The following is an 18,110-nucleotide window of genomic DNA, read 5'->3' on the forward strand; positions in this document are numbered from 1 at the left end:
GCGTGTGTGATGCTGGCAAACTGCACAGACATGGAGATGAAAAATAGAATTCTACAAAAACATTAAACAATAAGGGAATGCAAGGATGAAGTACAAAAAACTATAATCTTACAAAATTAACATAATACTATAAATAAAAGCAATACTATAAATATTCCTAAAAACAACATTATCACATTTGGAAGATGTGAATACAACAGAAGTGTGATGGAATGCTGGGATGAATGACGGAAAACACCTAAAAACATCACAGAACGTATGGTTATGTGTGTGGATGTGGGGGGTGAAGGGGTATGGTGGGGGTGCATGACTTATGGTTGAAAAGAGCACTAAAAAACCTACATTATTGTAATAAAAACATCTTTACAACACAACTACATTATTATATCACAAACATGAGGAAGTGAGTCATGGTGCGTGGGTGACGAAATGTAAAAAATATTGAGTATGAGGTAAAGAAAATGATACACCATTAACATTACTGATGGATTATGCATGAATGAAAATATGTATGGTAGGAATGTGTGGAGGTAATGAGGGTGAAACAATCAGAAAAAAAAAATGAAATGCTAAGCTGCCAAATGTCATGTGTGTGTGAGATGCATTTATGAGAGAATGAATGAAAAAGGAAATGAAACTGAGATTACTATTACAGATGGACTATGTATGAATGAGGGACTGTATGGTATGAATGCGTGAATGAGGGACTGTATGGTATGAATGCACAAATGAGAGACTGTATGGTATGAATGTGTGAATGAGGGACTGTATGGTATGAATGTGTGAATGAGAGACTGTATGGTATGAATGCATGAATGAGAGACTGTATGGTATGAATGCATGAATGAGGGACTGTATGGTATGAATGTGTGAATGAGAGACTGTATGGTATGAATGTGTGAATGAGGGACTGCATGGTATGAATGCGTGAATGAGAGACTGTATGGTATGAATGTGTGAATGAGAGACTGTACGGTATGAATGTGTGAATGAGAGACTGTATGGTATGAATGTGTGAATGAGGGACTGTATGGTATGAATGTGTGAATGAGGGACTGTATGGTATGAATGTGTGAATGAGAGACTGTATGGTATGAATGTGTGAATGAGAGACTGTACGGTATGAATGTGTGAATGAGAGACTGTATGGTATGAATGTGTGAATGAGAGACTGTATGGTATGAATGCATGAATGAGAGACTGTATGGTATGAATGCATGAATGAGAGACTGTATGGTATGAATGCATGAATGAGGGACTGTATGGTATGAATGTGTGAATGAGAGACTGTATGGTATGAATGCATGAATGAGAGACTGTATGGTATGAATCCATGAATGAGGGACTGTATGGTATGAATGTGTGAATGAGAGACTGTATGGTATGAATGCATGAATGAGAGACTGTATGGTATGAATGTGTGAATGAGAGACTGTATGGTATGAATGCATGAATGAGGGACTGTATGGTAGGATTGCATGAATGAGAGACTGTATGGTATTAATGCGTGAATGAGAGACTGTATGGTATGAATGCGTGAATGTATGTAAGAAAAAACTATCACTACGAAAGCAACTGAAAAACGTGACTAAGTGTGCCAATGTCACGTCTGGGTGAGGGACGTGTGTATGAGCGAGTTTATGAGTGTGGATAGGATGAGTGTGAGGATGGTGAGTGAGGTGGTGGTGGGGGCCGAGCAAACCAGCTGGTCTCGGTAATAGTCGGCCGATGGGAGAGGCTTGCTGTCCCTCCGGCACACCATGTTCTCATCCTGATGATGGAGGGAGAGATATAGAAAAACATCATTATTATTCTGACAGAGAGATGGACAGATATTGGCACTCCCCACCCCTCCCCCTACCTCCTTCCTACTCCCACTTCTCAATTCCCCACTTTAACCCTCCCCCTCCCCTTCCTCTCAACACAATCCCCATCTCCAATCTTACTTCTCCCCCATCCTCTCCCCCCTGCCCCACTGTTTTCACATCATCACTCCAGCTTCACCCTAATAAGTACATGATCTTTTCTATCAGAGCTCATTATCATCAACCCATATGATGTTAACAGTACTTTTAAACCACTGATAACTGCACAATGATGAGATCAAGGCTGCTGGAGTCTGTGGGATAATCTGATACAAACCTGGATGAACCTCTACCCACCTGACAAATCTCTTCACATGGTGGACAAACCACTGCTCCTTCATGAAGCCAACCATTGTAGAATATGGAGATGTTAATTGCCTGAAAACAAGAAAAAGAAAGGTCACATTGATGCTTCTGTGCAGCAAAGTTCATTTAGGTAGAGTCAATTTAAAAGAACTGTCACAGCTTAGGAACACATTAGAGGAGCAGCAGACTGTTGTTGTTGTTGTTGTTGTCCAAGGCTCATCCGAATGTGCAGTCTCCTGCAGTCCACTATCTTTCTTTTGGAGAATAGGGAGGGAGCTGAGGGACATTTGTATAAACGGGCAACTCAAACGCTCAGTTATGTCAAGTGCCATTTCATGAAAGCATCCCTTTCCAGCACTAATATGACTTACTACAATGCTATATGCATCAGTGTTTACATTATTGTACATTAAATATTCTGTTTGTGTATTGTACATGTATGCATGTGCAAAGTACTGTACTGATCTGAGTGTGTATATACACATGTATACAGTATGTGTGAGTGTGTACAGCATGTGCTCAAGAAACATAAATACTAAACCTAACTAACCTGGTTGGCATGATAGCAAGTATAAGTATGATTTGCAACAATGATGTGCAGCCTGCCATCCACACACATATACTGGTAACATCCCGAGCCCCAGTGTTGCCACTGCCGCCGATGTTGACATGTTCGCTCTGTCCACTCACGCTGCTGGTGGAAACACTTGCTGCCTTCACTGTACAGCTCCAGTGCAAAATTTTTCTCCTCCTCTGTTGGAATTATGTTGTGTTAGTTTCATCATTATAATCATTATGGCAAATCCACCCATGGTTTTAGTGGGCATTATGATTCTAAATGGTAGCAGTGAAGCACAGGAGTCTGGGAAAAGGCTAATATATCATTTAAGGCACTGGTGATCAGTCACTTGTCCCTGAGTGGAATTATGTAAACAATAAATCTCCTCCACTCCTCCACTGTCAACCCTGACAGGCCAAAACCTCCTGGAGCACCTCAACCCACTACACCACCAGGCATTACACAACACACAACAAAGACACAGGACTGGCTACCTGGATTGTTGTCAGCGTACTGGCAGTGTGAGCCTCGTATGACTATATGGTGACTCCTCCATGTAAACTCCTGGATGTATGGGCAGTAGTCCGCCAATGCCACTGAGCCACCATAATGTCCCACCTGCGACTGTGGCACGTGTGGGATGACGACAAAGTTCTGTAAAAAAACATAAATTATTATTATTATTATTATTATTAACGTTAAGCTGTAAAATAAATGTAAACAAGTTAATATGATTACTGTATTTTTATTTTCTGTCTTTTTTTTCTTCTTCTTCTTCTTATTACTATTATCACTTACAACCCGTGATTCTTATATGAGTGGGATGGCTATGAAGTCCTTTAAAAAACATGAACAAAGTAGACTGTGCCACTCTAGACATATAGGCAAACTGACTGTCAAACACCAATAAACACACAGATAAGCAAACTCACAGACAGACTGATCAAGAGATAAACAACGAGATATGACCAATAAAACACAATAACTGACCTTTACTGTGGGGTTAGGTTACAGGTAAGTTAGATCAGCTTAGTTTAAGATGTCAAGTACCAGCCAGACTGACAGAGAAGCAGATATATAGACAGAGAAATAAATAATAAATAAATACATAAATAAATTCACCCTCATCTTTAATGTCAGGACCAACTCACTTAGCCCAGGGTTCCTATGCTCCTCATGGGGCGACATAGGACTGGATGATGGATGGAAAAATAAATAAGTCTGACATGGCAGGTGAAAGTTAGGTAAGACAGTAGGTTTGACTAACACTTTGTTGCTGCTGCTGTGGCCTATGGGTCATCAAAATGTGAACCTGGTGGATTGAAGGCTGATGCTACTTTTTTCCTGCAGTCTGCCATCTTTGTGTTGGGAGAGAGGGAGTTGAGGGATGCTTGTGTAACTGTAGAGCAATTTATCCCATCTTTTACCAGCACATGTGATACTTTACATATATCTATCCACTCATCATCCAATCCTATGCAGCCCCATGAGGAGTGTACGAACCCAGGGCTGGGCAAGTTGGTCCTGACATTTAAGATGAGAGTGACCAGCCTTATAACAGACAGATAATAACTCACCTGGTAGTGCAACGGTAACTGCTCCTTATGTCGCACAAGGTTGCACAGTGCAACAGAACTGCGATCCTCGGTGCAGTCTGTCTCCAACGGGTCACGCTTCACCTTGTTGCAGTACGGGTGGATGCTTCTGCCTCTGTTGGGGGTGTGGTGGTAGATCAGTCGTAGTAATAATTGTTGCTGTGGTAGTAGCAGTTGTAGTAGTATATGGTGGTGGTGGTGTTGGTAGTAGTTGTTGTTTTGTTGTGGTAGCAGTAGTTAGAGTAGTACTGTACAGGGCAGAAGTAGCAGTAGTAGTAATAAGTTAAATACATATGGACATCAACCATGCTGAAGGAGTTAGACATCTTTGCCAGGCTAGAGTAAATGCCCTACAGTGGAAAAATGGACCTCCAACCTGATGTGGTTTCTGTACACAATTTTCCTATTACAGTATATGGATGAGCCATATGTGAGTGTATGGGTGGCATCAAATATGGCTTTTAGTGGGAAGTGGTAGTCAGGCAAGATATCTCATTAATACAGCAGGTTGAAAACAATGACCTCAAGGTGTCCAGTTATGTAGTTTCCTTAACACAATTACCAACACAAGTCAACCTGCAGTTTTGAAAAAGATGCCGAGCTTCCTCTTAAGGATTCCATGTACTGGAGTTGGCCAGGGCACAGCTGATGGTTTCTATAGACTGGAAGCTAAACCAAGTGTCAAAACCTGCTAATTACTTCAGTTCTATTATTGTTTCAACCCCTAATGGAATTCATTATTATTCTGTTCTCTGATGGAGAGTTCTCCCAACGACAAGAATTTTGAGTACCAGTTACTTCAGTTAACACAGCACAGCCTCATATAGGTTAGGTTGGACTGGTTTGTTTAGGGTTGGTTTAAAAAAAATAAAGTGAGATTAGGGGCTTAAACGATAATTTTACCATTACTTCTCTACACTTGCTGGACGTTACTGGGAAAAAAAAAATTAGAGATAAGATCTGTAACAATGTGAGGGTGTCAGCCTGGACTCCAACCCTGACCAAGAACACTTCATCCCACGCACCTCTTGATCTGTTGGTCCATATAGTCTTTACAGCTGGACATGGCAAAGGTGCAGCCTAGATGTCTGCCCCACTTCAGCGGCTGGGCCATGTGGTAGTTGGCGCGGTACCACCCGGTGTCCTCCATCAGTGCCAGTGTGATGCGGGAGTACGCCGGGTTCTGGGTGTGGGTCCCTGTCATTGCCTCATTCTGCAGATATAAATGAGCAAGTTAAAAATCACCATCTGTATCACTGCTGTCGCCATCATCATCATCATCGTCATCATCATCCAGATCTCTTGTCTCACCCAAGGATGGGGTGAGGTATTAAAAATCACTGTCTATATCATCACTGCTGCAATCATCATCATCATCATCATCCAGATCTCTTGTCTCACCCAAGGATGGGGTGAGGCAGGGCCCAGAAAGCAAGAAAAATCTTGTTATAATGAGAACTAACAAAAGTGTGCCAAATTAAATATCACTGTCTTCATCATCATCACCATCAGCCTAATCACTGTCATCATTTTTGTGGTGTACAGTTAGGACACTGCAGTAGGTTCAGTCCCTATGAAGTGATTGGATTTTATTTTTATCACATACTGCCATTACAGGTCATCTACCCTTAAACGTTAAAACTTGCTCCCCACATCATCATCATCATCCTGAGTTCTTAACCCCTATGCGCCGGACGACACATAAAACCGTCATGATTTTGGGCGCGGAGCAACGTCGGTTGATGTGTATAGCTGCAAACGTCTTCCCGCCACCCTTTGAACTTTAACTTATCCTTACTCATCAACCACCTGGAGACGTGGGGACACTTTCATTTTAAAGAGGAAGTGTTGGTGAGTCTTATGTATCTTTAATTTTTTCTCTAGCTGTTATAGTTTGGCAGATATTATGGTTTGAAGTAAGGATAATATTTCCCATCACAGATATCCCCCACAGGGAGGAGCGTGTGACATCGGAAAACCCCCGGCGTGTAGGGGTTAACCTGGCTAAACCTTAACCAAAGCACCCACCTCAAAGACACGTTTCTCCCAGTGTGTGAGTGCCGTTCCCTCCTGGCCTTGGTCCTCCAGCTCCGCACCTTCCAGCTCATCACATGCAAAGTGACGACGAACCTGGGGATGTCATGGGACTGATTGACGGTTCGGGTGCATTTTGGGTGATAAGGATGAGTTGACTCTTGCTGTACAGAAACTTTATTTTTCTCAACCAAAACTTCTTCAGTCTAATGATATCTTTTGTATTTCATCTGGCATTTGTATATGATTTTATTCAGCTTAAAATCTATACTGAATGGGAAAATGAAGGCTGCAGCTAATTCCCTGAAGTTGATAAAAATAAAATAAGAACATGGCATCAGATTACTGGGGTTAATACCTTCTAAGACATCTAAAAGGGTTGGGTTACGGACTAAGACAACAGATGGTAAATCACAGTTAACATTACATGCAATAGTATAATCCACTTCCAACATCTCTGCAGACATTCTCCCTCTCTCACTTACCTCCTCCCTGACCCTTGGAGTAACCACCATATTCATTTCCTTGATGGTAACACCGCCTCGCACGCCCCACTGCGGCCGCACCACACGCTTGATCACTCTGTCGCTCCACTGTCGTGCCTGGAGTCTTGGGATGGAGGAGAGCAAGTTACGTACTGTTTACAGTTCCCTCACCTTAACTTGGCCCTTAATTCTTTTCCCTTTGTTGCTTGTTTCCCCTACATCAGTGGCAGAAAAAGACAATGCTACAGCTCTACATCCTTTCCATAGCACTTCTTCATGACTAGCATTATAGTCCACTGTTATATACTGTTACAGCTCAACATTCGTGCAGGAGATGTGGCACTTTTAGACCAAGTTGAAATATGTAGAGCATAATCTTTTTTTTTTCTTTTCTTTTCTTTTTTCAAAGCAGTGAAGCAAATTCTTCACTTAGAACTGTTAATGCATTTTGTAGTAATGGCGCTGTAACAAGCACTATTTTCATATCTGCTTGCCTGCAGTTGATGGGTCTGCTCAGCCAGACAGACAGGGGGTAGCTCATCAAAAAGGGGTTGCTCACCTACATCTCAGGTACTGTATATACTTACGACTGGTTAAGGACAGGCTTGCCATTCTCTGCTCTCTCTGTTAATGGGTTGCCGTCATCATCGCGGTAGAAGGCATAGAGTGAGATGGAAAACCCCAGGGCGTGAAGAATCTCATGTTTCACCGTTGACACCAGTGTTTCCAGTTCCTGCACCTTTGTGGAGATGGCAGCAGGGCACAGGTTGGCATGTCCAGCGATAGGCCTGTTGGGGGGACAAGGTAGGAAAACATAATGATAAAGTGCTGTGGCATGGAATGACAGGCTGCAGTTAAGGTGGGAGAGGGTGAAAGAAAGGTTTGAGAATGTATGGGAAAAAGTAGCTGACGAGTACCTGTATATGGGGGAGGTGAATTGGTATGAGATGAAAAACCCCAAGGAGTGAAAATTCTCGTGTTTCTCAATCAACATTAATGATTTTAGCTCCCAGAACTTTGCAGAGATGGTGGCAGGGTGCAGGGTTGGACGAGACACTTATCTTGCATAGCCATTTGTTAACGTTACACAACAATATGACAATGTATCCTTAATTCCTTTTCCTTTGGTTTATGGCCACCCCTTATGTGATTAAGGCATCTGGCAATAGATAGATAGATAGACAGATCCTTAATTAATACACTCAGAGATACACAATAGCACACACATTCACAGAGAGAAAATTGGATAACTCCACACTGTTCGTTCATTTTTCCAGCCTCACTGTAGCCTTCCTATCCACCCACCTATCCAGCGCTGCCTCCTGTTGACAATGTGCCGCATATGCAACCGTGTACCCTCTCTTGCAACGCTCCGTCTCCAAGGCAGAGATGTAGAAAACGAAATCTGCGCCTGGGATCCCTCCACCACTTTCCTCCTTCACAACACGGCAGTTCTCCCCCAGGCTATTGCAGACACGACACGCCTGGGGCCAAAGGAAAGGTAAGAGATGGTGGGGATGAGAATAGAGAGGTGAGAAAGGAGAGGTGTGTGTGTGTGTGTGTGTGTGTGTGTGTGTGTGTGTGTGTGTGTGTGTGTGTGTGTGTGTGTGTGTGTGTGTGTGAGAGAGACAGACAGACAGAGGTAAGTGACAGTGATGAGAGAAAAGCACGAGAGCTTACTGAATGGGAAGTGAGTGAGGGTAAGGAGTGGAGAGAAAGAAAGAGAGAGGAAATTGAGGAATGTACAGTAATTTCACTCAGCAGTAGAATAACTAACAATACAGGCTTGAAAAATATCCCCATATGACAATCTTTAACACTGACCTACATCTGAAAAGCACACAAAAACCCTAAGTAAAATAATTATAACTAGTGAGGGAGAGGGAGGCCAAGGATGAGATGGAGAGATGGAGTGGAGAAGTATATGAGAGAGGAGGGGTGTGAGCTGGGAGCAGGGCAGTGAAATGGCGGGGGACAGGGCGACGTGGAGGTGATTTGTTTAAGGCCACCCCATATGGGATTAAGGCGTCTGGCACTAGATAGATGGATAGAATAGATTTTCCAAGCAACTATAAGTACTGTAGTAACTTTTCTCTGGTGTACACATGACTGTTACAAATACTTACATGTAGGTGCTGGTCTGTAGTCATTTTTCTCTGGTGTACACATGACTGTTACAAATACTTACATGTAGGTGCTGGTCTGTAGTCATTTTTCTCTTGTGTAGCCTACACATGACTGTTACAGATACTTACATGTAGGTGCTGGTCTGTAGTAATTTTTCTCTGGTGTGCACATGACTGTTACAAATACTTACATGTAGGTGCTGGTCTGTAGTTATTTTTCTCTGGTGTACACATGACTGTTACAAATACTTACATGTAGGTGCTGGTCTGTAGTTATTTTTCTCTGGTGTACACATGACTGTTACAAATACTTACATGTAGGTGCTGGTCTGGCACCTGCACCTCGCCGCACATGGTCACCTCTTCACATCGGCTCTTACAAAACGGGTGGGGCTCCCCTTTGATTAAAAACACTTGGTTTTTCTCACATCGTCTGCAACACAAAACATTATTATTATTATTACTTTTATTATTATTATTATTAGTAGTAGTAGTAGGAGGAGGAGGAGAAGGAGTAGCAGAAGTAGTAATAGTAGTAGTAGTGGTAGTAGCAGTAATAGTAATGGTAGTAGTAATAGTGGTAGTAGTAGAAGCAGTAAAAACAGTAACAGAAATAGTAATAGTAGTAGTAACAATAGTAGTAGCAGTAACAGTGTTCTGGTGTCAACATCTTTTTCCATTAGAAGTTGTAGTATCAAACATTTTACATAATAATTTTTAAAGCTGTTTAGTCATAATTAACATTGTGTAATGAAGTGTGAATGATGAACAACCAAATATCAGTTCGCTGTTAGCTGTGGTATAGGGAAGAAGGTGGATGGCAGACCACAAGGGCCACCCTGTTTCAATTATAAAATGAAGGTTAGGAGAAGTGAAAAGATATCTGAATAGTGCGTAAGTGTTAAGTCCTGGGGAACCATTTATGATGCTGGTATATGTGAATGTACTTAATGCCATTCTATAGAGGTGTATAATGTGCTAGTAGAGTTGTCATTTATCTCTACTTTTTGCATAAGCCCAGAGTATATGTAAATGCTCGGCACCTCACTTTTAGCTGACCTCAGCACCGCGCCCAACTCGGGACAGTGAGCGTACAGCGTCAGAAGTCATTTAGTTATCAAGGGAGGTGGTATCGCTCGTACATATCTCTCGGGTCGCAGTTGTAATTATTCTGTGCCCAATAAAGAGAGATTTATTCTGCTCATTTCTGTCACCTTACGCTACCACTTAGTATAACAGACCAGCTTCCACCTTTTAGTGGCAGAGGACCTTTGGTGGAAAGTGTCGGGCAGTGACGGCGAGTGGCTGACGTGTACTACAGAGTGTCGTCGATCTCCAACACGGTGGTCTAGTTATACTATAACAGCAGAACACATAATATGTAGTCAGCTGTGCTATTCCATATAACGGCTACATAGATTGCTGGATCCGGTGGAATTAGCAGCTAAACTGACACATAAACTTGGTGCCAGCGGTGCGACAAAACCTATTTTTGGTGCCAATGGTGCAACGACACTTGGTGTTCCGTGCTGGGATACGAAAAGGTGCAACCGCTCGTGATCCTGCAGGTGAAACAGAAAAACCTTACTCTCCTGTGCAATTGTGTAGTGAGTAAGTAGAGCAGATATCAGAGTAAAACTCGTTCTCTCTCCATCTCTGCCAGGCGAGATACCTCTACCTTCAAGAGCGAACTGGCTATTATCTCGCTCTCGTGCTGAGGCCAGCGCGGTGAAGGGTTGGATCGTCTAGACACATCTAGCAACTCTGGAGGCTCGTGTGCGGCAGGGTGGTGTGTGTGGCTGTACGCGGTGCGGTTGCCTTCGCCTCGCAAGCCTGCGGCAAAACTGGCAGTCACCCGAGGACCAGGGTGGGGTGTGGGTCGTCGTGGGGTTGGAGGAGAAAGTTTGCAGAGCGTGTGGACTTGCAGTATCTACCCGGGAACTTCAACTCATATGACACCTAGGTAGTGTACATGCACAGTGAACCTTCAGACACACTTTTTGCAGCACATGTTAGTTAAAGTGTGAAAAAAATAATAATAATAATAAAATAAAAGATTTCTCAGTTTCCGCTCAATACATACATTTTCTGTACGTCTTGTCTGCGTCCCATTCTCTATTGCTCAAAGCCATAACGAATCTATTTGTGTCAGTTTAATTTTTCCTGTACTGGGGAGGGAATAAATTCTGATAAGGTTAGAAGGTTACAGTGAAGAACTGGGAACAAATTAACGGGATATTCAGACAAACCAATCACGACGGAAAAAGAGTAGTGAATTAGAATTTTGTGAGTGAACTGAGACTTTGGTTACGAGTATTCAAACTCTACAGTGACACTCTGGAAGAAGGCATCCAAACTTTAAGTAGTCAGGACACTTCTGAGGAACTGGATAGTGGGGACTTAAACACTTTACTTCTGCGTTCTGGTCGTTCTTATTCAACAGTTCCTGAAAGTTGTTGGGTCCAAAATGGCCACTAGTCTTGCTAATAAGGGTACTCCTAGCGAAGAGACTGTGGATGTTAAACAGGCTACAACAGCACCCTTGGCCTCTCAACCAGATACTCAAGGTCCAATAATCTCTGATATTAATGCAACCACTCACATACCCACTTACACCTCAGGCATGTTCCGTTCACCATTAACCATTGGACAGCAAGGACAAGACCATTTATTTGCTAATGTTCCTTCTGTTAATCCATGGAGCATGAATACTAACAGTACTGGTGTGCAAACCCTGGATCTTTCTGCTAATACATGGGGCATGAATACCAACAGTATTGGCATGCAGATCCAGGATCTTTCAGCTAATACATGGGGCATGAATACTAAAAGTACTGGTGTGCAAACCCAAGATCTTTCAGCTAATCCATGGGGCATGAATACTAACAGTATTGACAGGCAAACCCAGGTGAATTTTCCTTCTGCATGGCATGAACCTAATATGGCGACCACTAATCTGGCTACTGCTAACGTTCCTTCAACTTTACCTCCTGTAGCGCCGGTTAAGACCCAAGGACAGTTTGTTCAGGCACCTTCGAACCCAGATTGTATAAAGGTGCTACCTACAGCCCAACTGAATTTTCAGTTTACTGGGGAAGATGAATACAACTTTCAAACCGGGCCTGCTGCCCATAAGTTTAAGGAAACTTTAAACACTTTTGCAAGCCACTGCTACATATTGGATGCTTGGATGTTTAGGATCACAGATATAGCACAGCAGCATCCTAACTGTTCTGTGATGCAAGCTTTGGCGAAGGCAGGTACATGTTATGTGGAGGCTAGCAAAGCCTTACCGAAATCGGGCTGGGGAGACTTGCCTTCGGGAATGACTTTTGAAAGAGTCGCGCGGTTACTTGAATATTTACAGTTTCTAGCTTGTTTGAACCCTGCTACTCGAGCTCAGGTACTTAGGCAGCCGAAAAGACCTCCTGAAATATCCTTGCCTGATATGAGCTTTAAGCTAATGGCAATGGCTGAAGGAGAGAGTAGCAGTGTCCTAACCACACACACAGAGAAAAAACCTCCTGGGAAGTATTGTACAGTGTGTAAAAGGGCTGGACATACAGACAAAAAATGTTGGCACGCTAAAAAGGCGGCACGCTATGCAGCCAAGGCCAACTCGACTGCCACGTCTGAGCCTGGTTCTGAAAAGCAGGTGAGTAACAAACAACCCAGTACTAGTTCTCCACAACAAAACCCGACCAAGGCCACGAAGCCAAAGGGGCCAAGGTGGTGCGCCATACATGGGCACTGTCCTCATGAAACGGACTACTGCCCCTTTGTCAGTGAAATGAGGAAGAAACTAGGGAACCAAGCTAGTTCGGGGGAAGCTCAGGGCCGCGCGCAAAAGTAATTAAAATAGTACAATCCACCGATGCGTGTGTGGCAGCTATTACTAAGGTGGACTTATTATCTATTCCTTGGATCATAGGGAAAGGTCAAGTGTCCCTGATCGTAGATACAGGGGGACGTACAAACATTATTTCTAGTAAAGCGTTGGAAAGACTTAAAAGTGAAATGCCTCTAACAAACTGGACATTATCACCACCTGATGTAATGTTGACAGGTGTGACAGGGAGTAGAATGAAGATTGTAAGCCAGGTGCCGTTGACATTGAGGGCAGATAAACGATCTCCTGTGTTACGTGCTACATTTTATGTGGTTGAGGATTTTCCTCTGCCAGCTGATGGGCTGTTAGGCTTTGAAACCATGAAGAAGTATGACACAGTAATACACCCTCAAAGACATTCCATTTCCTTTAAAGGCAAAAAACTTGCACGGTAAGGTTGCGCGTTGGTTTAGCAAGGTAATGGAGTTCGATCCAGAGGTCAGATATTTACCAAGCCGCCAAAATGTCGTAGCCGACACGCTGAGTAGAAACATTGCTGCTACCATAGCCGAGGATGTTGCTCTTGCTGAGTATTCCTCTGACACGGTACAAGCGGAACAACGTAAGGATGCGATGTGGTCTCAAGTCATCTATGCCTTGGAGTCTGGCGACGAGACTTGTCTACCTGAACTCCCAGTACCAATGACTCACTTCCATCTTCAACAGGGTCTTTTGTATAAGCAACCCCCAGGGAAGGACACTGCATATCAGTTGGTTGTTCCTGCTACCTTACAGCAAGCCGTGCTACAGTTAGTTCATGACGTACCTCAAGCGGGTCATCCCGGTGGCGACAGATGCATACGTGAGGCGAGAAAGAAATACTATTGGCCGACCCTGAGGAAGGACATAGAAGCCCACGTCAGTCAATGTGTCAAGTGCGCGGAAATGTGAGGAACAACGGGACCTCTGACTCCCATTTGGAATATCCCCTACCGGAAAAACCGTGGGATACAGTCTCCAATGATCTCTTAGCGTTGCCGAGGAGTCATCAAGGCTCAAGCTATGTATTAGTGGCAGTGGACCATTTTTCGCGATTCACCGGTTTAGCACCATTACAGACGAAAACTGCAGAGGAGGTGGTGCACGCTTTTATAACCTCAGTGATATCTCCCTACCCAACACCTAAGGTATTGCTCAGCGATAATAGCAATGAATTTCGTAACCAAGTGTTGGAGGAAATCTGTCGTACGTATGAAGTAAGGCAAGTCTTTATTACGCCTTACAGTCCCAAAAGCAATGCCCTGGTGGAAAGGACAAGGAGGAAGATACTGGAAGTCTTGAGACCAGCAATTTCGGTTCAATCCAACTGGCAAGACTGGTTGCCACATGTAGCGGCGACCAGCAACTCCTCAGAAAATTCATCAATGGGGAAATCTCCTCATTATATCCTTTATGGAGAGCAGAAGGTGTTACCCTACGATTTGCTACCTGGACCTCTTACCCCAGTGTATAATCAAGAGAATTACGCCAAAAGTACTGCTTGCAAAGTTTCAATGCATACATGGTGAAGGACAAAAAAGACTAAAAGCCTCAAGAGCGGAGATGATGGTGAAACAACACAAAGTATAGTCAAGAAAAGATGGAGATAGGCCAGAAGGTTATGATCAGTAAACCCTGAGAGAACGTCCAAGCTCAGACCTAAGTTCCGCGGACCATATACCATTGTGGAACACGTGCGTGGACATACTTTTCGAATGAAGAATGATGCTAATGGAACTCAGGAGGCAGTACATGCTGACAAGATCAAACCAGTAAATTAAGAGCTAAACCTAAGTAACCAATCGTCTGATGTGTTGTCCCCTCTTTCTTCGTCGCAGTCTATGTTGTCGTCCGTACCTGTCCCTAACCAAGAGTATCGCAGCGAGCTACGATCCCACAGCAAGAGCGATTAAGGGAGTATCTTCTCTTACAAACATGTGGCTTGTACTCCTCGTGCGTTGCTTGGGGTGGACCTATGGAACGAAGTCGGACACGGACACGACTGCGTTAATGCCAGGAGCACTGAAGAGCCCACTTGGAGAAGTCGTGGTAGTGGAAGATGCAGTATGCGCTTACTACCCAATGGAAGGCTATCTCCAAACGCCAGATATTGTCAAGGAGGTCTTCAAAGGCTTGTCGAATCTCAGACAGCAACTGTTGGAAGTGGGAAAGATGTTTAATCGAAACCCACGATTGACGAACTCTGACACTGAAGCTTTGGAACGAACCTTGCATGGAATTGTTGAGCTTCAGACTAGGCATATAGACAGGCTCACCGATAGGCTCACTAACTTGCATGTTGCTTTACCTAACGTACACTCTGATCTTTCCAAGCATGTCCATGCACGTACTAAGAGAGGACTTGTGGATTTTCTAGGAATCCTGTCGCAACAACTCTTTGATACGGCATTAGATAAGGATGTAGTGCAATTGGGTAGACAGATGCATGACTTGACACTGGCCGCTAAAGCCAATAATAGATTAATCATGCTGCTGTATAAACAGTTAAATGAGTTCACTAACAAAGCTAACGAGATAATTAGGACTACCAACCATCTAGTAGAGCTTGTGAACAACATCCAAATTAACCTACCAACCCTAGCTAACTTGGTGTTATTCGCTGAGTACTTGCATGCTCTCGACGAGTCAACCACTGCTTTGGAGAAGCATGCAGCCAATATGGTGGACGGCTTAATCGATGCAAGTTTGAACAGGGTTAATGCTTTATTGCTGCCTACTAATATACTAACAAATGCACTTGATATAGCTAAGCTTCCTACTAATATACTAACAAATGCACTTGATATAGCTATGTGGAAGCATGGACTTATGCCACTCTTTGATCTGAGTCAACTGGAATATTATTACCCATTGTTAGAGGCCCAGTTGACCCATGAAGGCATCCTGATATTGGTACCTATGAGGAATGCTGTAACGTACCAGGCATGGCGGTTCATTCCCTTCCCTTTTGCAACTGCTAATAATACACTTGTTGTTACTGAAGAGGGTCCAGAGGTGCTGGTTGTCTCAGATGACAAGAAATATGTAGCAGAAACGACTGTGGATGAATTTGAGAAGTGTAAGGCCTCATTTCTTGATCTCCATGTATGTCCTGCTTTCCATTTTGTCTTCGTACCATTAAAGGTAGAAGAGTGTAAGAGGGCCTTGTCGGACACAAATACTTCCTCTGCTCTGCAACGTTGCACCTTCCAACCCATTCAGTTGAAGTCAGTTTTCCATGCTCATGTTCATGCGAAACAGTACTTTTACTTTCCTGAGACAGAGGACGTAACTGTGACTTGTGCCTCACAGAATCAATTCCTTACAGTAAAGGGGTACTATGTTGCACCTGATTTTTGTGAGTTACACAGTAAAGAGATAGCAGTTCTGCCTAGCAAGCATCATCTAGCTTTGTCAGTGAATTTCTCATCCCAGTTACGACCCTTTTTACCTTCATTCGATGTTACTTCCTTGAATGTGAACAGGCTGTCTCATGTATTAAAGGAGCTTACCTTCCTCTTCCACCTGAACAGGACTGATTTAGAGCCTTGTGTACTGTCCTATCTTCCTTCATACCTTTCTCCTTCCTATTTTGGTCCTGGCGTTGGTCTTCTACTTATTGTGGTCTTGTCCTGTGTTTGTGGTTTAGGCTACTATTTAAGGCGCCAATTAAGGAACCCACTGAGACCACGTGTCCGTACTCGCGGATTGCAAGTGGATGTTTTTTTTTTTTTTTTTTTTTTTTTTTTTTATGTGTCCGACTCTGGGCAAAGGCTTCAAGGCCTATATCTCAGGGGCAGTAGCCTATCCCAAGGCCCAGTAGTCCTCCTACACCTCCACATGTCACCACTTCGGCGCTAACACCCACCGTCCATACTGAATACATGCTAGGGCTGTCTCATACAGGACTGGTGTATTGGTATTAGCGGGGGTGTTTTTACGACATGTCGGCGGGTCATCTGGTAGATCAGGAAAGTCTGCCTTTTATGAAATTCAAATCCTTAAACTGTTCCCTGCCCCAGCCGGGATTCGAACCTGGGTCCATCAGGACTGCAGGCTGCCTCTCTACCGATTCAGCCACGCCTCCTCCTGAATAGTTAGCTACCCTACACTCTGGTTAGGCTACACGGTAGTTAGGACAACAATGTCGACGAGGACGTCAATGGTGTGGCTGACCGATGTTCTGGTGTCAACATCTTTTTCCATAAGAGTTGTAGTATCACACATTGTACAAAATAATTTTTAAAGCTGTTTAGTCATTATTAACAGTGTGTAATGAAGTGTGAATGATGAACAACCAAATATCATTTCGCTGTTAGCTGTGGTATAGGGAAGAAGGTGGATGGCAGACCACAAGTGCCACCCTGTTTCAATTATAAAATGAAGGTTAGGAGAAGTGAAAAGATATCTGAATTGTGCGTAAGTGTAAAGTCCTGGGGAACCATTTATGATGCTGGTATATGTGAATGTACTTAATGCCATTCTATAGAGGTGTATAATGTGCTAGTAGAGTTGTCATTTATCTCTACTTTTTGCATAAGCCCAGAGTATATGTAAATGCTCGGCACCTCACTTTTAGCTGACCTCAGCACCGCGCCCAACTCGGGACAGTGAGCGTACAGCGTCAGAAGTCATTTAGTTATCAAGGGAGGTGGTATCGCTCGTACATATCTCTCGGGTCGCAGTTGTAATTATTCTGTGCCCAATAAAGAGCGATTTAATCTGCTCATTTCTGTCACCTTACGCTACCACTTAATACAACAGACCAGCTTCCACCTTCTAGTGGCAGAGGACCTTTGGTGGCAAGTGTCGGGCAGTGACGGCGAGTAGCTGACGTGTACTACAGACAGTGTCGTCGATCTCCAACACGGTGGTCTAGTTATACTATAACAGCAGAACACATAATATGTAGTCAGCTGTGCTATGCCATATAACGGCTACATAGATTGCTGGATCCGGTGGAATTAGAAGCTAAACTGACACATCAGTAGTAGTAGTAGTAGTAGAAGTAGCAATAGCAGTAGTAGTATTGTTGGTGGCAGTAGTAGTCATCTTTAAAACCACAATCACTGCTGTCATTACTATTATTATTACTATTATTATCATCATCATCATCATCATCATTATTCTAACCCTGTCTCCACTCCCATAATATGATGTTAGCTGGATCCAGAGGCGGGAAAAACGAAAGCCAATAATTTGAGTACTATCACAAGTGTGGCCAAAATAAAGAAAGAAAGAAAGAAAGAAAGAAAACTCATACCAGCCTAAA

General features: G+C 43.4%; 1 protein-coding gene across 1 annotated transcript in view; it reads right to left on the minus strand.

Annotated features, from left to right (window-relative positions):
• Positions 1–1,603: 1,603 nt before the first annotated feature.
• Invadolysin (leishmanolysin-like peptidase, invadolysin) overlaps positions 1,604–18,110 on the minus strand; it is a 67,500-nt gene continuing 50,993 nt past the window's right edge. The window contains exons 5-15 of the mRNA XM_080273916.1: positions 9,286–9,403; positions 8,150–8,328; positions 7,432–7,632; positions 6,845–6,968; positions 6,354–6,455; positions 5,351–5,538; positions 4,308–4,440; positions 3,225–3,384; positions 2,722–2,924; positions 2,163–2,243; positions 1,604–1,771 (exon numbers count right to left, since the gene is read on the minus strand). Of these exons, the coding sequence (XP_080130042.1) occupies positions 1,604–1,771; positions 2,163–2,243; positions 2,722–2,924; positions 3,225–3,384; positions 4,308–4,440; positions 5,351–5,538; positions 6,354–6,455; positions 6,845–6,968; positions 7,432–7,632; positions 8,150–8,328; positions 9,286–9,403 (1,657 nt within the window). The remainder of the gene's footprint in view (positions 1,772–2,162; positions 2,244–2,721; positions 2,925–3,224; positions 3,385–4,307; positions 4,441–5,350; positions 5,539–6,353; positions 6,456–6,844; positions 6,969–7,431; positions 7,633–8,149; positions 8,329–9,285; positions 9,404–18,110) is intronic.

This window comes from Coenobita brevimanus, chromosome 56 (genome assembly GCF_032717465.1).
Source record: "Coenobita brevimanus isolate Jiangsu-jjx chromosome 56, ASM3271746v2, whole genome shotgun sequence".
NCBI lineage: Eukaryota > Metazoa > Arthropoda > Malacostraca > Decapoda > Coenobitidae > Coenobita > Coenobita brevimanus.